The following is a 21435-nucleotide window of genomic DNA, read 5'->3' on the forward strand; positions in this document are numbered from 1 at the left end:
GACTCATCTGCTATAAAGGATTAAAATAAATGAATATTTCCACCAAGGTGGCCATTTTTTATCGCATCATCAGCTATTAAAGATTACAAAAATATAAATATTTCCACCATTTTTATTCAAAATATTTAATCAAATTTATCTAAATTTTTTCATAGACTCATCTGCTGGTAAAATATATGATGAAGTTTATACTTTTTCATTCAGCTACTGGTTTTTCCCCCAGATAAATAGGCATTGCAGGGCTATTGCTGTTTTAACTGCTTGCCGCAAAACTCCTTTGCGGCTGGCATAAATTTAGCAGCTAATCATAGAAAAAAGAGAAGCTCAAATGGCGATGCGGGGGAGTTGGGCTGAAAGGACATATACTTATCCGGCGAAGGCCATAAAAGTGCGCTAATGTTAACCCGTTGCGTTGGCTCCTGTTTGAATTACAACACCCCCGAACACATGCGAGGGGTTAAGGCGGAGGTAAGGCGGCGTTATGCTCCTGGCATGATAATTTAATTACAGCTCTGGGATTGAGTTTTGCGGCAAAGGCGGCATCAATCTGGAGCTTAGACAAGACAATCTTCCACATACGTGTACGTATATGGATGGCATCTTGGTCTTAACACCTTTTTGGCCAACCTTCGGAGTCAGATAAAAAAGCCACCACGACAAGGTGTACAAGCCGAAAACCGAGGAAATCACTCCCGTAGTGGGCGTCAGGGGATTAACACACATTGGATGACTATGGAATGCTCTAATTTAGAGCATATATCCAGAAGAAAATTCACTTGAATATGTTTTGTATTCCGTTTCGAATTTAGCGACCTACCTAAGAAGTTTGAGAATCGCATAGAAGGGCGCTGGTAGGCATGAAACCCATGAAAACGTTGAGAGAGAGGCCCTGAAGATTTTTAAAAATATAAAATATATATCCGATCCCTAGCTAATATAGCCCTATCTTCTTTTGTGGACTCCTTGCTGCGTTGTCAGGGTATAATTATATATTAAATTAAGCCATTTGCATGCGCGTATTTTTCGGGCGCCTCCCCGTTTGTGGCCGGGCTGTGTTGTAGATTATTAAAAATTATGTCTCACAGTAGGACATGCAATGCTGGCAACGGCAACCCTTCCCCCACATGGCCACATAGGCCACATTAACGTGCCTGAGATAAGAAGCAGGCAGCAGTTGCAAAAATTGTTTCACTTTTTTTTTCCTCCATTTTTGGTGGGGGTTTCAAACCCCCTGACATTTATTACTGTTGCTGTTGTTGTTGGGCCAACGCAAATCCACGCAAAAATTATATTTTGACGTTTGTCAGCGGTTGGCGGGGTGGGAAATACGAGCCAGAGAAGCCTACATGGCAAAAAGATAAAGAAGCAGAACAAGAAAAGGCCGAAGGAGAGGTCGCGGGGCAGTGGAGGGTTAACCCTAACCCTAAAACGAACGAAATGCACTTTGGGGGTCTGGGGGTCGAAAGCTTTGCTTTAAAATGCCCTACAGTCTGGGAATTCGAGTTCTTCTGGGTTTGGCAGGGTATATTAAACGAGCGATATTTTAATTGGCGATCCTTATTTGTATTAATAAATTATATATTAATAAACCGAAGATTTTGTTTAAATTTTTAGATAAATTAACAAATAATAGAGAACAACAACAGCTTATCTAACTCATACATGAAGGTGGCAACTCTGGCTGCATTAAAACTCAGTTTCGTTTCTAAAATATAAGGTAAGATATTTCCTAAAAATATAGTAAATTAATAGAGAAATGCAAAAGATTATCCATTTTCCTGCAGCGCAGCTCCTCTCCTGCCAGAAAACTCATACATGACGGTAGCAACTCTGGCTGCATTCGTGTACCTTGGGGAGGCCGCCTCGTCCGAGATTTGTTTAACTAAATTTATATTCTAAATGCCGTCTGTCCTGTGGTTCTTTTTTTGCCGCTTTGTTTTGTGTCTTTCTCTCTGTGTGTATGTGACATAAGCCGCCGCGTTGCTTAGTTTTAAAAACTTATTTTAATGTTGGAATTTAATTTTTTCGCTATTGTTGTCGTTCCAGTTTGCAGTGGCGGCCTTTTGCGATTTGGGCCTGGGATCCAGATGTCCCAACTCCACTCTTAATACATTTAAATTGCTCAACGTGTGTTAATGTAATGTTTTTAGATCTGAAAATTTCAGAATACCAAAGAAACACTTTTAAAGTAATTATTTTCGGAACATATATATTTAAGACGACGTCATGTGATCGATTTTTAGGGGACTAACGATTTGTGGAACCCAAAATCGAACACAATGCGAACTTGTTTAATGGGGATTTTGAGAATGGAATAGAGATAGTTGCTATATCGAATTGATAAGACTAGACTCGTCTCTTCAGCAGACGAATGGCCCGAGGCCAGAGCTTCAGATTCTTGACTCTCTGCCGAAGATCCTGCAGAATCTCACCCATACTCTGGGCCCTGTTGTGCGGCGGCATTGGGAGCATGGCATCATCGGGAGCAATTTGGGGACCTCTATATGATTCGACGACGGCCCGACGAGCCTTCAAAGTTGCCGACGACATTTGCGGCACTGGGAAAATGGGCTCGACCATAAAATGGGTGTAGTTTATCTTCATCTTCAGCTGGTTCTGGTTTCGGTTCATCATCTTCATCGCCATGGCAGTTATGGTATAAAAACACTCCGGGATTTTCTTGAACGGAGTTGGGTTGCGAAATTTCGTATAGAAGAAAATATATATAAGTAAAGAAATGTATTCTTTAATTTTTTTGGTTGCTTTCTGTTTACCGAGCCAGATGTAACTGAATTCTATTCGAAACTCCGGCACTAAGGGCTTTGACAATCAAATAATCAACTAGCGTCTATCGCTAGGGCATCTGCGTTTATTGGGAATATATCGAGCTGAGAACAAAAAATATTTCTTTTGTAATATAAATGAAAAAAATTGTACATCTTTTTTAAGTCTATTTTAAAAAAATTGTGTGTTTCATGATTTTTTCCAGGCTTTTTGGAAAGGTTTTTTGTGTTGTAACTTTTAATGGTTTTGGAATTTTTTATAAGGACAATACTATGCTAGATTATGGTTTGGTTCCCCATATTCCATGTCCTTTTGTGTTGACTTATGCGAGGGGAAATGTGGGTTCTGTTTTATTTTGATTTCATTACGCTATAGTTTGTTAGATTTTTATAGTTCTGACCTAAACAAATAGGCCAAAAATCGCGAGCGCAGTTCACACACACAAAAGGAGGGTGATAGGTTGGTATGGGGGATTTGGTTTGGTTGAGGGGGCATACCATACCATGGTATTTGGGTTCATAAATTTCCAGGCACAGGACGCCGTTTGTCCGCTGTTTGCTGTGGATGCGGTTGTAAAATCGCCGCTGCTTTGTTGTTGCTGGGTTATTTGCTAATCGTTGGCGGATTTTAAGGTTGCTTTGCACCAAACGATTTGAAAGCCTTAAATGCTTGGGTCTCTAGACTTTGGGTTTGGTTTTTAATTTTTTTAAAGAAATATCCCAAGATGTTAAATCACATTAAAGAATCATAGCATACCTTTAGACACCTTTTTTTTAAATATTTAGATTTACCCAGTTTTTTCTCTATGTTCCTATCAATATATATATATTTTTTTTTAATTTTTAACAACATTTGAAAAGTTTGATCTTGCATTCAAGGCCCAAAGTATTGCGGCATTAGCTAAGCTTGACTTTCTTTTACTTCCGTTCTGTTGGCGAAGTGGTGCGTGTGTTTTTGATTTTTGCAGGTGGCACATGGCGCAAAACGGAAGCGAAACGGCAACGACACCTTTGAGTGAAATAAATGATAATGGCCTCAATGATTATGCATCGGCACGTTTCTCATCGCGACAACACACACACACACAAAAGCTGGGGGAAAGGATTCAGGATACAGGATTCAGGATTCAGGCGGTCGCTGGTTTACCGTTTACCCGTTAGCTGTTTTTAGCTTTGTGGCTTTTCTTGTTGCTGTTGCTATATTGGAGCACTGAGAAAAAAATTATGTTGATTATATTTATTCAATAACTTACAATTTAGACAAATCGAGGATCACATCTAAAAGAATGACTCTTTTAAGCAGCTAACAACCTAAACTAACGAACCCCATCACTTTCAGGGAAATTTATATTTTGATCAATTTTCGAATTTTTGAAATCATCATTATAATTTTTTGCGAAAAATGGGCAAAAAATAAAATGTCCGGGTTTAAATACCAATCTATTGGAAATTTAATAACTTGTTCAGAAAGGTATGACAATCCATATTTGAATCTATATTTTAATTTTCGGCAAAAAACTTATTATTTATGCGTGGAAAATTGGGATCTAGATTTTTGTTAAAAATTTTAATTTCTTTGCTGTAACTTGGCCAAAAATGGTCTCACGCCAAAAAAGCATACTGTTTTGAACAGATAACAAATTAATAAATCAATTTATGACACTTTCCGTGGGATTTTAAAGAAATAAGATTTTTGTCAATTTTTAAATTTTTTTAAAGGGGTAACATCATGATTTTTTGCAAAAAATGCCAAAAATTATACATTTCTCGATTTGAATGCCAATCGATTGAAAATAAAATAACGAGCTCAACGAGGTATGACACTCCGTATTCGGACCATTTTTTGCAATGTTAGGCCCAAAATACATTTAATGTATAAGTTGTTTGAAAAATTATTTTCTTAAAAATATTTCAATAACATGTGTTTCTTGTTTTAAGCTTATAAATATTAAAAAAAAACAAATTTATTTATAAATATAAATTTTTTTTGTTTTTTCTTGGTGCTTTTGTTCTTTTACCGCCATTCGAGCGATTTGCCAAACAAATTACAAATTGGGTTTAACTACAATTTGTTTCGCTTGATTTTGCTTATGTATTTGTGCGAGTGTGTGTTGTTGTTGTTTTTTGTTTCTGCTGCCATCGCAATTTCCCAGGTCCAGTTTTGTTGTTGTTGTTGGCAGCTACCTTTCTGCGGTTTTCCCCCTCAGTTTATTTTTTATTGTTGTTTGATTTTCGCGGTCGCGCGTTTGGCTTTTCATTTCATTTAACACGCCCGCCAATGTTTTTGCGGCGTTGGCTGTGTCAACAAATCGCACCGCCCCCTTTTCTCCCGTTTCCCGTTTCACCTTTAACCCATGTTAGAAATGCATTAGAGTCTGTTTGGCAGGTGGGTTGATATTTTTGGGGTCGCGTTTTGGGGCCATAAAATATCAGCGTTCCATTCAAAAAAAAAGAAAAAACAAAAAAGGGTATCCAACGAAGAAAAAAAAAGGTGGGAAAAGTAAGCACTTGTTTGTTGATATTATTCGAGACTTTGACTGGTCAAAATAAATAGCAGAAAGTCAACTTTGAAATGGGGTAGAGAACATTTGTGGTCAAGAAAATAAAAAATCACACAGAGCGATATGGCATACAAAATCAAAAAAAAAAACATAAGTTCCTGCTGTAAATAAAAACAATTTTATATATTTTTCAAAAATTATTGTTTGAGATTTTTTTTTACGTTTTTCATATCTACCAGTTTTAGAAAAATCCTTAAGGAAAATCATTAATATTAATCTCAATTTTCAGTCAAAGGTTTTATAAAAAGAAGCGCACACAAACAAATAAAAAAAGAAGGAATATATAAATTCTATAGTAATTTGCGCATTTAATTAAAATTATGATAAAAGCATGCAAAATATTTCACAAGCTGGCACTGGCAGACTTGTGTGTGACCAAGTGCTATATAGCATACGTACTTACATATCAGAGGGTACCATCATACCATCATATAGGGCAAGGAGGGGAAATAAAGAGGGAAATAAATGGGTGGGGTAATGGAGAGAAAGAGGAAGAAAGAGAAAAAGTTGGGGTAAGAAATTAAAATAAAAATTGCTCATAGCAAAAATCTTGCGCTGTAATTACATCATTTATGCAGGACGAATATGTCGTTTTGTTCCTCGCCTGCAGGATAAAAATACAAAAAATACAAAAACACACACACAGATATGTGTGTCCTGGTGGCTGGCGGCAAATGCCTTTCAAATAAATACGAAACGGTCAGCGGAATAATAATCAGCAGGCGAGTCTCAGTGTCTCAGATATATATAGTACATACATACTTTTTATATATATAAAGTGACAAGGCAACACGTACTGTCAACCCAAAGGGATAGGATAGTGCAAAATGGGAGAGAAGAATACCAGACTGCCAGAAGAATAAAACGAAGAGATCAGCGTTACGTTGCCTACAAACAGGAAACGGATATGAGCTTATACAGGAAAAAAGAGGATGGAAAACCTAGAATTATAAAGCTTTTCAGGCTATAAATATCTTCTACCTTATAAATAAAAAGCTCCTCAAGAATCTACTATTTAATTTCTAAAAACATATATGGTTTTAATATTATAAACATATAAATAAAAAAAAATTGCAAAGGTTAATGTTAGTACATTTTTACGAATTATAAGTATGGTTCTTAAGTAACAAAGTTTATTTATTTGGGATATCATTTTAATTCCTTAAATTATATTTTATAAAACCTATAACAATTTTAAATTTCAATCATCTTTATGATCGTTTTTCAAGAACTGCTTGCCCTGAAGTTCTTAGATGTTTGCGTCCAGATGCCAACGCTGTCCGTTAGGGGGCGCTACGCTCATTATTAACTGCTGCTGCCACCACGCCCCCTTTGCCCACGCACCCCACCCAACGCCTTCTTTTCGGTCGGCACACATTTAATATGAGAAAATGGTTTCAATTTTTTATACGCTCACTTTTCTATGCTTTGCTAAACACACAAAAAACGCATAAAGCTCGAGAGTGTCCTGTGCTGAAAAAAAGCAGTGGTGTGGGTCGGTCAACAAGGGGTTAAGGGGGGTTTGGGGGTCCTTTCGTGCTGATGTCGCTGCGATACTTCCGCCAAAGTGGCACAAACAGTTGCAAAAAAATATAATATTATATATCAGCGTTGCGATTGCTGTCCGCTCGTCCGCTTGTCCGTTTGTCCGCGGGAGAGGAGCTATCCCCCTTCCTCCTTTTATATTTTAATTTTTTTTATTCCAAATTTTTTTTAGCCCATGCTAAATGTACAACCGAAAATAATGTACGAGTATTGTGAAAAAAATCATATATATATCTGGGATAGATGCATGTGTGCATATGAATGTAAAAGAGCACTAATTTTGTAAGGACACGCGCTCCCTTGGACAACGGACAGCGGCTCACGTAGCAAGCAGGAGAAGACACTGCGAGAAATAAGCAGTTGTTTGATCGTAAATCAAAGAAATTTATAAAGCAAATACAAATACAGGATACACAAAAGCTTATTAGAAAAATTTACCCTACGATTTAAGTAAAATACATTATTTTTTTTATAAAATATATATTTTTTAGTGCAGAGCGAAGCATGTGGCACATAAGTAGACGATGACTAGGACGATGATATAAAAAACGCCGGACTAAAAAATGAAAGGAAAAAAATGACACCAGGATACACTCACACTCATACCCACACTCACACTCAGTTGCGTATGCTAAATGGCCAGCGGCCCTGGGTTTTGGTCATCGTCATCTCTCCGTGGCGTACAAATGACGGCTTCCGCTTGTGCATATTAAGCGTGAAGGATAATAATTTTACACACACATTACCCAACCACCGCCCACTGAAAAACCCACCCACTGAACACATAAAGTATACTCCGCACTTTTTTTCTCGGTTAACAAAAATGGGTATTAATATTACTTATGGTTAAATATACGCGATGTCTGTCTGCGGTCTTTGTGGAACAGGAAGAGAATTTTCGTAGGAAGAGATAAGTAAGTAGTGAAAAGTCGGGGGAAGTATGCAAATAGATAGTGACTCCCCTTGAAATATGGTACTTTTTATTAGAGCCCAATGGGTATAAATATATAATATGATTATAGTTATAGAATATTATTTATATATTATCAAAAATTAATTAAAATGAATTATTAATAATTAATTTCAATTTAATAAAATCCAAGATATGTATTTTAACCCGAAAAACCTCAATCAATCACATTTAATCGGGATTATTTCTTTGCCAGGTACAGTTGTGCTCGGAATATTGAGGACAATCTTGGCCGAAAGTCCTTCAGGTGGAAAAAGGCAAGCCTTCCTCCTGTTGCTGCTGCTACTGCTGTTTAACCAATTCGAAAATGCTGCAGCTAATCACATACAATTCAATTCGTTTTACAATTTCAACTAATTTCCATTTCAATTAACTTGCTAAAATGTAATTTAGCAGGACGAGCAGCAGCAGCAGCAGGCCAGGACGAACCCATCTAGAATCCAGGTGGTGAGCTGGTCGAAAACCGCGTGCAAACCGTTCGGAAGGAGCATGACCGACTGAGGACGAGAAACAAGGACGAAAAGGACGCTGTTGCAGCGCTGACAGACAGTTACAAGCCCAGAACACACGTGCTCGCAATAATAGTGATACTCAGTGAAAAAGACAAAAACAATTTGAGAAAAAAGATCCATGGAATTTTGGTTGGCTTCCCTATAGAAGAATCGACGTGTGCCCAATCTAATATTTGTTTCGTTTAATCATACTATTAGTAGTAGTATTTGTATATTTATTATTTCGAAACTATTATTCTGGCCCCAACTGCTGAAGTACACACATAGCTGAAGGCAGAAATCTGTGCGGTTGGTATGCGCTCAAAATCGTAATTGGACTACAACTGTAAAATCAAACAACTGACTCGACGGACAGACTGAGTGGGTGGGTAGATTGTAGCTGGGTAGTAGGTGGGTGGTGGCTACTTGGTCAGACAGGTGCAGCAAACTGCCGCCACCACATTTCTACCGCTTTCACTGCTGCTCACTGACGAACCTGACAAAGGCATAAACGAATCATGCACATGGCTGAATTTTCGCCACAGCAGTCCAGGAATATTACTGATCGACACTCGGATGTCCTGGGACTTGGAAAATATATATACTCAACTTGGTTCCTAACTTAAAAAATTAGAAACCTAACTAGAAATCTTTAAATCATTTATGAAGGTGTCTAAAAGTATGCAGTGAAAACAAGAAATGTTTTTTCTTGGAATTCGGAGTGCCAATTAAATACTTTTAGGCAGTATCAATGTATCATTTTAATATATATTTTATTTTTTATGAAATCCAAATAAATTCTAAAAGAAAATCAAAACATCCCATAAAAAGATATACCCGAAATTAAATCATAAAAAAACCGCAAAAAATGAATTTCCCGTTCCGAAAATGTATTCTATGTTACCAGTAGTTTAATTTTCGGACTTCTACGGCGCAACAGTTTGAAAATGGTTATTAAGTTGGAGACTCAGTGTTTTACTCAAATAAGCAGTGCAGACAGGATAATTCCTAGGAGTTTTTGGGGCGGTGGGCAGCAAGCACGGGGCAATTTCAATAAATCAACAAAATTTTGCAAATAATTCAAAAATTTGTCTTCAACTCATTTGCGAGCACATTAAAATGCACATTTCACAATTATGAAATTTATGAATCCTTTGTGTGTGTGCCCGCCTCCTGTCTGTCCTTCTCTTATCCTCTTCGCGCTTATGTATATTTATGCCAGAAATATATATATATTAAAAACGAAAAAAAAAACACCGCTCTGAGGGGAATGGTGGCCAAAAGTTTATTTAAGCGTTAAAATGGGCAAAGCAAAGTCTTGCGCAGGTGAAATTTTACGTGTAATAAATTTTTTGGCTTTGCCCAGAATGTTACAACGAAAATTGGCGGGCGGTTCTCCTTTTTGGGGTGGAAGGATATATAATAGGGATAGGGGAAGGATATAGGGGAAGGAAAGTCCCAGACGCAACAACGGATGCGCCCGTCCGCCAAAGTTACGAACGACAAATTTTAATGCGGCTCGGCTCTAGAAGCGACAAAAAGCCCCGAATGTCGAATGGTGACCTCGACGAAATAGAATACAGGGTTCTTAGGTTAATAAAAAGTATTGTAATATATTTTCAGATATTTATTAGCTTAAATAAAAATGTTATACTGTTTATGGCATATAAATAACTTGATTCTTAACTTATTTAATTTTATTGGTGACCCCAAAAATTAAGAAATCGCATTATAAAATTCCTGCTTAGCATTTAATTGTTAATTAATTGTTTATACTGATCAATAGAGGGTTTACCAACTTAAAACACAGGAAAAGTACATAATTAACTTTGAGTGGTGACCCCGAAAAATCAAGAAATGTGTTGCGGTGACCGTAAAAAGTTGGGGATCGCATTTTTAAATTCCAGTTGAGCATTTAATGGTTGAAATATGTATAATATTTTATTTTTTAACTGATCAATCGAGGGATCACCAACTCGAAACACAGGTACAGTTGCTGCTTTTTTTTGAGTTTGCTGCCTTGTCTTTGGGCTTTCCCGAAGAAATATGAAAAGTCAAAGTTTCCACGGCGCTGGCAACGACAACGCCAGCAAGCAATGACAATGTTTCCGCTGCGAATAACTTTTGCCCAAGGATTTATAGTTAAGCGAGTGGGAGAAGTGGCAAGAGGAGGAGCCAGGATTCTGCGATTCTGGGAAGCTTGGCTAAAAACCGAGTTGTCATAGAGACGGAGCGGAACATCCATAGGCAGGGGAAAGGATTGGAGAAGGGGATAAGGACTCCGGGACACCAGGACTACGTGTGCCCGCCTCGAAAGCCATTTGTGCTTAATTGCGTGTAGGGCAACTAATGAGCGGAGTTATATACCCAACCAGGAGTCGTAACTGGCGGCAAGGACACCCGGACTGTTTATAATTTTTCACGAAAATGCGAAAAAGAAGCACACTCCTGCGCCGCCTGACAAATTTATTTGTAGCGCTGCGAAAATATTTATATTTATATTTTCTTCTTCAAATAAAATGTAACATTAATTTGCAAACGAGGAGGGGTGCTTTCTGAACTTTGCGCCGTTTGAATTATGCGTGCCAAAGGGTTTGCCAGGGTTTTACCGGCCAAGAGGCCATTAAGCGCGAATTATATTGGCCGAAAAAGTGCTGTAAATTGCCAGACAAATGACTCGCCAAGGTGTTAATATTGATCACGTTTTGGGGGTATGGGGAGGATAAGAGTCCTGTGAAAAGCCTCTCGATAAATATATATATTTTTATATATACATAAATATCTAATATTTTATGTATTTTAAAAAAAGGTAATATTTGATGTATTTAAATATTTGTTATATATTTTTAAATATCTAATATCTTTTCAAAATAAATTTTTCTAAACCCTATTATATTTATTTTTAGACATTTAAATCATGCTAGATTAAAACTAGTTGTCAGCAAGCATAACTGTACCTCAAAATAGCGACGACAGGGGCAAAGAAAAAAGCATCCAAACATCCTATCCAGATCCCGGATCCCAGATTCAGCGGATGGAACCCAGAACTTGCGGTCACTGATTCATGCCGAACCCCATCCCAAAATGGGACTGAAAAAAAAAACCCGGCTATACGCATTATAGTCGAGGATGGGGACTTAAGCAGATGCTGCCACTACGGGAACCTTCTTACGAATGTAATTTTTATTTACACAATTTTAAGCTAATATTACGTTCGAGCCACGCCCCAGTATTTCCGAGCCGGAATACAAGAAAAAACAGAAGCTGAAGCCGGCAAAAAGAACCAGTAGAACAAGAGGGCAGCAAACAAAACGCGAACCCGAAAATGAAAACGACAGAAAAACAAAAAAAAAACGACAGAGAATTTGTCCCAAAAAAGGATTAATGAAATAAAATTATCTCTTTTTCGGCGTAACGTGAGCCACTGGCAAACGGAGGAGGGGGGCTTGTAATGCGCCACCCCCTTTCCCTCTCCGCCCCTTGTTTCGTGTATTCCATTTCTTTTTTATTATAATGCCTATTTTTGCACAGTGAAAAATATACAAATATTATTAGATTTAATAACATTATAATGAAAAAAATCATTAAAATATTGTAGAAATATTTACAGGTTTCATGCCACTAAAAATATATATATTTTAATTTTAAATAAAAATCTATCTAAAGATTAGCTATGTCAATATTTTCTGTAGTGTAGATCCCTTATCCTTGTCTAACTCTTTTCTTCGCTGTGTGTGAGAGCCTTTTTTTCCCGTTGAAGGCATTTTTTCGCGTATTATTTGTCATGGGTGGGGGTTGATAAAGATGGTTTCGGGGGGTGTTGGCCTCATCAAGTGGGAACACGTACAAATCTCTTGTGTACCGAGGCCTGGCCAAACTATATGGCCATTTCTCCCCCGCTTAAGTTAACGTTCAAAGTGCGTGTCTTTGTAAATAAATTCTGCCTCCTTTTTTTCGCTTTGTCCCGGTAATTCTCATATTTTAACATTTTTAAATGCATTCAAATTAAGCAGAGAGAAGGGTTGCACAAACAAAAACTGAAGAAAAAGGCGAAAGAAGATGGTTAAGTTGCATATAAATAACAGGAGGTAATAAAAACACATTTCATTCCAGATGTTCCAGGGATCGACGTTAATTTGGGGATTATTTGGGATATCCTTATAAATAGCACTTTCTTTTTTAGTTTGAGTGTTAGTTCAATAAATTTAGAATTTTTCCATAAAGACTTTAATTAATTTCTCTCAATCTTCCTTGATTCCTTTCGCTCCCAACTTCAATTTTAAGCTCGTATAATTAAGAATCTTTATGTTTATCCGAAATCCTTTCAAAGCCTTTCTCCAGCCATTTCCATTTCCATTTGCATGCCTCGCCACAACGAAAATGTCTGAATTCCATTTTGGAATTAATTCAATTATGCACAAATGTCAAGATGAAATTGTGGTTGGATTGAAATTTTCGCTGACACATAATGGGTTAATGGCACGACGAATTCACCTGACCTCATCCCTCGTTCGCCTCATTTGTCCAAAAATTTGCAGAGCAGCTCCGGCAAAAGTTGATCAAACAAAGGGCATAAAGATTTGAAAAAGTCGCGCATCATTTCAGGCAACCCCTGATTACCTTGCCCCCCTTTTTCACGACCTAGCCACCTCCTTAGCCACCAGTGATGCCAGATTGGGCATTTTTCAGACCATATAATTAAAAATGAAATCCTATTTTTATTTGATTTTATTAAGAGCCAGGCTGCGAAAGAAACAAAAATACGCGAATTCTTTAGCACAAGGCTAATTACATAATTTGGCAAGTTTTGCCATCTCTGACGCCTCTCTTATCCATTCTTTGTAGCCACCATTCAACTCCTTAAGTCGTCAGAGTCCTTCGCTCTGGCTAAATGAAATACATAAATGTCATTCATTCATTTATGCAAAACTTGTAATAATGACAATCGTCTTAGTCCAACGAGACGTTGAAAACTCCCGGCCAAAGGAGTGAAGATGTAGCCCTAAGCCCCCCCTGAGAAAATCCGTACCCTTTCGCTGACGCTGAGCATCGAAAATCCACGCTAAAATAAAGTAGCGCTGGGAAAAAACGAAAAAGAGAACAAAACCAATGAAAATGAAAATTTTCTGTTGACACCGAAAGATTTTCATGGCAAATGCCTGTCAAAAATTTTGTGTGTACGCGCGCGAAAAATTTTTCTGTCAAGGTAGGCGAGTGCCGGGGTTAGACACCCCTTTCCGCAGAGCACCTTCCTTACCACTTCTTTAGCCCTTCCCCAGCATCTTACCGCGCTGTTGTTGTTGGGCGGTAATAAAATTCTTAATGTGCCATTAAATCCTTCCACTGGCAACGTCATCAGCGCGTCATGACTTTTGTTGTCGCCAAAAAACCAAAGAAGGTTCCATAGGAAGGGGTTCAGAAGGGGTTGGGGAAGGGGGTGGGGTAACCTGGACCTCCTGACTGAAGTCAGTCTTGGAATTCCGCCAGGCGAATGGGGAAAATCTAACGAAAATGTTCGCTACGAAATGGCACGTAAATAAATTGCAAAGATTTGTCGTTCTCCCTTCTTTTCGCCAAAGAAAAGAGAAGGGAAAACTGGGATGGGGAAGGGGGATTTTCACTCCCAAAATTTTCACCTGCCCTTCTGTGTGGTTTTCTTCGCTGTCAGCGAGCCAACTGCAAAAAGGACAACAAATGAGTTAACATTTCTGGTGGATAACAATTTTCATCATCCCCCAATCCCCACCCACTGTCATTATGATTATTGTCATTTGGTTGAGGTGATTCAATGCATTTAGATTGCATAATTAAGTTATATCCAACAGGAAAATGTTCCCTTTTCAAAATGGTAGGTCGGAGATCAATGGAAAGGGTTAGTCTAGTTTGTACGTAAAATAATGTTTTATGGTTAAAAGTAAGGAAAATTTAAATTCTTTATATATATTAATATTTTTACCTTGTAAATTAAAATATAATTAAATCTTTTTTAAAACAAATTTAATTAATTTTCCTTGAAGCAGGCTAAGAAAAAGTTGCATATTTATGCCCATTTTTTCGCAATCTTGTAGGTCCTCAACCTCTTTTAATTTTTTTGTACCTACATTTTCCTATTTTTAATTTTAATTTCGATTGTAGGCGGCCGCCCACAAGTGCTTAATATTTCCCCACAACAAAAGCGCCAGTTGGATGGCCACTTGTCGATATTTAACATAATTGTGCCATTGTTCAGGGACCGCGCACATATGCGAAATCAAAAAGAGTTCAAGTGTCAACGTTTAAGTCGAAGAAGTGCAAGTGGGTTGGCCCGAAGAAGTGCCCGGCTCAGGCAGTTAATGGTCGCCAGTATGCTGCAGTTTTGCCCAGATTTCCCCAGTCGGATGTGGATGTGGCCACAAAATTGCAATTGCTTCAAGACCTGGTCCCTATAATTATACTCACATACAGATGTATGTGGAAAATGCATATGAATAATCATTGCTTTGTTGGGTGGACAATAAGGACTTGCCAACAAGTCAGTGCAGGGAGTTAAAGGCACTTTAATGACAAGTACTGATTTTCTGGATATTTTTATAAAAAAACCTTATTGACTGCAAGTATTAAGTATAAACCAATACCCTTTTTTGCAGTTCTTCAATTGTAATTTGGATATTTTTGAATTAATTTTCGCATTTTTAATAAAATTATACAAATTAAAAATTTCCAGGTTTAAATGAAGTATGATTGGGAATTTCATAATCGATTTTCTGCTGTAACTTGGTTAAAAATGGTCCGAAATCAAAAAGGCGTACTGTTTTGGGCAGGTAACAACGTAATAATTAATATCAGTAAACTTTCCGTGTGATTTTGGAAAATTAAAATTTTTGCCAATTTTCACATTTTTGATAAGGGGTTACATCATAATTTTTTGCGAAAATTGGCAAAAATTAAAAATTTCCAGGTTTAAATGCAGATCGATTGGGGATTTTATTACGAGTTCAACGAGGTATGACATTCAATATTTGGATCATTATTTCAATTTTTATGGCCAAAATACTCGTTTTGTTTGGGTGGAAAATCAGGACTTAGATTTTTGGTACAAATTTGAAATATTTCTTAATCGATTTTTTGCTATAACTTGGGCAAAAATGATCCCAAATCAAAAAGGCGTACTGTTTTGGGCAGCTAACAACCTAATAATTAATATCAGTAAACTTTCCGTGTGATTTTGGAAAAATAAAATTTTCGCCAATTTTCGCATTTTTGATAAGGGGTTACATCATAATTTTTTGCGAAAATTGGCAAAAATTAAAAATTTCCAGGTTTAAATGCAGATCGATTGGGGATTTTATTACGAGTTCAACGAGGTATGACATTCAATATTTGGATCATTATTTCAATTTTAATGGGCAAAATACTCGTTTTGTTTGGGTGAAAAATCAGGACTTAGATTTTTGGTACAAATTTGAAATATTTCTTAATCGATTTTTTGCTCTAATTTGGCAAAAATGCTCCCAAACAACCGAAATATTAATATCCGTCTGATTTAAAAGGATGCGATAGGATAGCTCCATTTTTTTGACTCCAAGGTGGCTTTGAGTTTAGTGTTACTTTGCCTTTCGAGCCGTTCAGTTGAGACTCTCGGTTTTTCTCATTCAACCTTAGAAATTTCAACCGGCAACACCAGAGCCTAAATCTTATCGTAAAATCCTTAGCTAAAATTCCAAATTTAACAAGCATATGGTGACATCGGATTTTGTGAAGCAAATCAATAGTTTATTTTAATAGGTAAGTTTTTGTGAATTACGAGAACTGCTCGACTATCGCGCTTTTATTCGGCAAATTAGCCAGACGTGGCAACGTTTGCTGCAAAGAGTTACCATTTTTCGCGGAAGTATGTGTAGAAAAAGTGAAAACCATGTACAAAAATATAGAAAGTCTTGAAATTTGACTATTCTTTAAAATATAATATAAACGATAGGTTATGACGCTTGTACTCAGAAATTCGTCAAGATGGCAACATTTGCTACAAAAGGTGGCCACTTTTCGCGAATGTGGCAATATTTGCAACGAAAAAAGGGCAATATTTTTGATAAAGAAGAAAATTCGTTTTGACAGTTGACACTTGCTTAAATTTATTTTTCAATTTATAGGTTTTAAATTATTTGTAGAGTCATGCAGCGCTCTTATCCACTGATTGCCTGTCCCCTGGTGCGGCCGCGTTGCCATGGATTGATTGGCGGCGTTTGGAATGGTTTTCGTAGGGCCATGGCGTCGGATTCCTGGGGTCAGGATGGTCGTGGAAGTGGTCCCAAAACTCCTAAGGCCAGCGCCACATCCACTGTGATTAGCGATGCGGGCTCCTATTCGCGTGGCACGAATACGGGCGCCTTGGAGCGTCGCATCAATCGCGAGGATAATATGTGGCGCGATCGCAGTTATATCGATACGAAGTGGCTAAATCCCCGTGATCCCTCCGCCTATCGACCGAATTTCCGTCAAACTGAGCCCACTTCGCTGCGAAAGCAGTTCATGCGCAGCCCCGATGAAATCTCACGCGAGGTGATGGGTCGCGATTGGGAGGAGACCGTCAAGTCCTATAAACGTAGTGCTGCTGCCATGGGCCCCGGCCAAAGGGGCGGCGGACGCAACGAGGCGTGGCAGGCAGCGGATAATACACGTAATCGCCAGCAGCATTTGCAATTGATGCAAATGCAACAGCAACAGGAACAGCAGCAGCAACAGCAGCAACAGCAGCAACAGCAAGAAAAGAAACAGCAACAAAACTATTGGGGCAGATGCCACTTGGAACCACCCAAGGATCAATAATCTATCAGTCCAAAATCAACAGACCAACATGCCAGTCGAAACTAGAATTCCCCTCAATATATCCATAAACATATACTATATATATACAACCCAGATATCGGGCTGAGTCATTCGTTCAGATAATGATATTGCTATCATCAATGTGATTTTTTGGCAAATCTATCGTGTAAATGAAAACAAATGATTTTGGGATATACAGTATGAGTTTGGGAACTGGAAAAACGAGGAATTTCACAATTAAAATATAGACTATGTACATATGTTTAAAAACATTTTTTTATTTAGTGATTTCATTTAGTGACTTTATAGCTGGCATTATCCGCAGTAAACCCATCATCCCCGTAATGTCCCCGAGCCGCATCCTATGGTCTACTATTTCCAAAAGCGCTTCATCAGGTGGATTACCTACGGAACATCAGCATCATCTCACCATCATCATCGTCGTCATCAGGCACGTCCGCTTCGGTACGCCCATTCGGTTATATTAAAACCATTTTTCGCTTATTACCAAAAAATTTAAATATTTTGAAAATAATAAACTGCGGGTGAGTTACTAAGTGGCAGCAGCGACGCCCACAAAAAAGCAAACAACAACGTTCGTCCCACTCCCGAAAAAGGTAAATGGTATTTGGATTGGGTTGAGTTGGGTGGTGGGATGGTGGTATCGTCATCAGCACTTGGTATCATCAAAATGATGCTGCTCCTGCTCCACTCTGCCCACCTTTAGCCCACACACAGTCCACAGGCCATTACTAATCCTCCTGCCCAACGGAACCGAACCCGCAATCCAAGTAACTCTGCCCCCAAACCACCCAGAAATCCACCCAAATCCACCCAAACCACCCAGCCACCCATCCACCCACTGCTGTGCGATATCAGCGCGCCTCGTGTTGATTGTCGCGCATTGCCATCAATGGAAACCCCCTTCCAGACTACTCCACAGGCTTCCGCCTCAACCTCAAGTCCTTGCCCCTTTCTGTAGTCCCCCCTCCGCCCCCTTTTAATGAGCATCATGCGTTCGTCATCATGATGATGATAATGGTCAGTGGCTCGCAAAAGGAAAGGGGGCATTCCATTTTATTTACTGAAATACTGAAAACGCGAATTCTTCAGCAAATGTTTTGTTTAAATTCTTTGCTTTAAGATAGAAAAAATAAATATATAAAATGTTTTATTTTTAATAATAAAATGTAAAGAGGACGCGAATTCTTCAGATGTTTTGTTAATTCTTTAAAATATATAACAAATTTACTTTAAAATTTATAGAAAATATATTAATTTTTTGTAAATTATATTTTTTATATTTTCAAACCCCTTTCCCCCGCAGCCCCTGTGAAAAATGATAATGCTGATGGCCATGATGGTGTTTCCTTCTCATAGTGTCATATTTTTATGATTTTTATGTTAATTCATAGCCAGCGACGACGTCGCGGTTGCCAGTTCTCGAAAAACACACCCATCGCCACCCTTTTCCCATCGCAGACTCCTTCCTTCTTTTCGCCAAATGCTTTTTAATCCTTTTAATGAAAATTAGTTCCTCTCAATAACATTTAATATATTTTCCTTTGCTTTCGGCGACTCCTTGTTTCTATCTCCCGCTGCCCGTTGTTTTCACAGGCATTATCATAATTTCTGTTTGCAACCCTAAATCAACACTGCTGGTTTTTGGAGCATCCCAGCTTCTTCTCCTCTTAGCCCGCTCCCTCATCCTCCCTCAGCTCGATGAAGGGTTACTGGTCCTGTCCATTTTCGGTGGTTCACTGGGTTTCCAAACACCAAGATGATGCTGCAGACACACACACACACAGGGAGAGTCTCCATTTTTCGGCATATATCACAAGGTGATAACCTAACCCATCCACCCATTCAAAACATCAACCCATACACCCGCCTGCTTTTTGTCTTTGACCTTTCGCGTTTGATTTCCTATGCAGCGCTAAATGGCATTCTGGTCCACGTGGCTTTTCCGCGAGCTCGGGAAAATTGAAAACTTGAAAACCCAAAAGCAGTAAAAATTAATGGGCGTAGCGAAGGTGTTTGCCATCGCATAGAAGCGATTCTCGTTCGAATTTCTCGAATTTAAAGATCAAAATGTTCGCAGAAGCGATTCTCGTTCGATTTTCTCGAATTTAAAGATCAAAATTTTCGTAGAAGCGATTTTCGTTCGATTTTCTCGAATTTAATGATAAAAAATTCCTTAATAATCAAGCAAATTATTGTCTAATATTTTCTGTTTGATTTCAGAAGTTTTTTCTATGTAGCACCTATTAATTTTTTTTTATTTTAACTTTACTATTGAATTTCAACTCAATTTTGCGAGCTTGTTAAGTTCTCCAAGCCCCTGCAAAATGGGAGCCATAGACACTCCGCATTAGCTATGCGAATGATGCAGCCATAAAGAAGTTCATTAGATGCCAAAAACAGCGGGGGAATGGAGCTGCGCGGAGTCCATGGAGTCCATGGTTCGATAGACAAAGGACGGCATCTCCGGGAATATTTTGTTCATGCATTATAATCATTATCATTATTAGCATTATTGTCAGCCAGGACTCGGGACTCCAGGACTCAGACTCCGCTGAATTATGCAATGCAGTCCGGGGGGAAATGGGGCGTGGGCTATGCCCATTTTCATTTTCATTTTCACGATGGAATAGAATGGAACGGAATGGAATGGTGAGAAAAAGCCAACTCGTTCATTTCGTTTTCGTTGTCAAATGCAAAAATCGCGAGCCGAAAGGCAGCAGCGCTTCCTTTTCCTTTTTCCTCCCATCTTACTCTATGTTGAAAATTTTCCAAAAATTCTATTATTATTAATAGAGGCGAAGAGTGGAGAGCAGTGGAAGGAAGGCGAGGCGACCATGACGACTGGCTTGGCTTTTGGATTTTTGGTCCTTGTATTTGGCTCCTTTGGTTGCCGGTATGCGTTTGTCTTTGCGCCCGAAAGCCGACTACAATAACCCCGAAAAATGCACACAGTTTGCATTATAATGCGAAATTTTCGATTGCTCATTTGTGGCATTTACTTTTTACTATAAAAGTTTTATAGCCCAGCCAGAGGAGGCAGCCGCGAATAATACACTTTGAAAAATGTTTTAAAATGTTGGTATTCAAAAAAATTTAAAAAGAATAAATGGTTACTTTTTTAAATTACCTACAATTTATATTTATATTCTAATAATTCGTTTATAATTTATTTATAATTTTACCGGCTTTCCTTTTCAATTGTAATGTACATTTTTTAGCCGCATTCTTATGAAAATATGCCAAAGCGCGAATTCTTTAGCACTCTTTTCTGTAAAACGCGATCTCGTTAGCCCTCTTTTCTGTATGATTTTTACACTTATCTTAATGAAAACCGGTGATTGTTTTTCGTGAAAGTTATAAACGTATATTTACGATATACGATTAATAAGTTTCGGTAGTATTTTTTCACGTGCAACATCAACGACAACGGCAACACGAAGCGACGACAGCAGCAACAAAATTTTACACAATGTCATCAACGGTGGCTGACAATGTTGGATGTGGGTTGGGATCTTTGGGGGTCTCTGGGATGTGGGCTGTGGGAGGTGGCTGCTGGAAAACGAAGGAAGGACACTGAGACACTGACAATTGTGTGCAATTTTTGGGCACTAAACTTAAAGGATTACTTTTGGCTAATTTCGCACTGCTTTTTGCCAATGCCCGAGCCTCGAGTTGGACAGCCTCGAGAACTAAAGGTTCTCTTGTTTAGGCCGCCCGACAGAATCTTTGATGTTGCTCTGTGCCTTGAAAGCCGGGATTCTTTGTCTCGAACAAAAGGGGTGGCTACGATTCCCACCTACCATCCAAAATCTAGTTGAAACAGTGTGGGGAACACTGGACTATACTCTTTTGTTGCAGGAAAATCACTAAAATTGTTAGAATTGTCTTGGTATTTTCTTTTGGGTAAGAAATTGCCTTCGAAATGCAATAGAAATTATAGTAAGTAATATTAGTGAAGTATTTTTTAAAAATAATTATTTTTTTCTATAAAAATGTATAGGAAATACAATTAAATAAATATAAATATTTCTAAAAAATTAAAATTCTCCTTACAGATTAAACATTCATTATAAATTAAGGTCTCAAAACCCAGCATTATTTTCCAATAACTGCTTGGTTTTCCAGACTTTTCGAGCCGAATATAAGAGCCAGGCAATATTTTGGATATGGAAATTACTCCGTCTGGAAAAGTTTTCGCCAACTTGAGTTGAGTTTTTCCGCCCAACAGCTGTGGGACCAGGACCACCACCTGACCC

The 21435-nt window shown here is 38.2% G+C and overlaps 2 protein-coding genes across 3 annotated transcripts; one reads left to right on the forward strand and one right to left on the reverse strand.

Annotated features, from left to right (window-relative positions):
• Positions 1-2192: 2192 nt before the first annotated feature.
• Positions 2193-2804, reverse strand: LOC108060301 (uncharacterized). The gene has a single exon (XM_017145945.3). It carries the CDS (start codon positions 2644-2646, stop codon positions 2347-2349), a length of 300 nt encoding a protein of 99 aa, XP_017001434.2. The 5' UTR covers positions 2647-2804; the 3' UTR covers positions 2193-2346.
• A 13154-nt stretch (positions 2805-15958) lies between these two features.
• On the forward strand, positions 15959-17427 carry LOC108060287 (uncharacterized). Of its 2 annotated transcripts, none has more exons than XM_017145928.3 (2): positions 15959-16114; positions 16480-17427. In XM_017145928.3, the coding sequence occupies exon 2, from the start codon at positions 16502-16504 to the stop codon at positions 17153-17155; it is 654 nt and encodes a 217-aa protein (XP_017001417.2). In that variant the 5' UTR covers positions 15959-16114; positions 16480-16501; the 3' UTR covers positions 17156-17427. The 2 variants fall into 2 exon arrangements, with proteins under 2 accessions (XP_017001417.2, XP_017001418.2); XM_017145929.3 differs by having other exon boundaries at positions 15961-16114; positions 16498-17427.
• The last annotated feature ends 4008 nt before the right edge of the window (positions 17428-21435 follow it).

Source organism: Drosophila takahashii, chromosome X (genome assembly GCF_030179915.1).
Source record: "Drosophila takahashii strain IR98-3 E-12201 chromosome X, DtakHiC1v2, whole genome shotgun sequence".
In the NCBI taxonomy this organism is placed as follows: domain Eukaryota; kingdom Metazoa; phylum Arthropoda; class Insecta; order Diptera; family Drosophilidae; genus Drosophila; species Drosophila takahashii.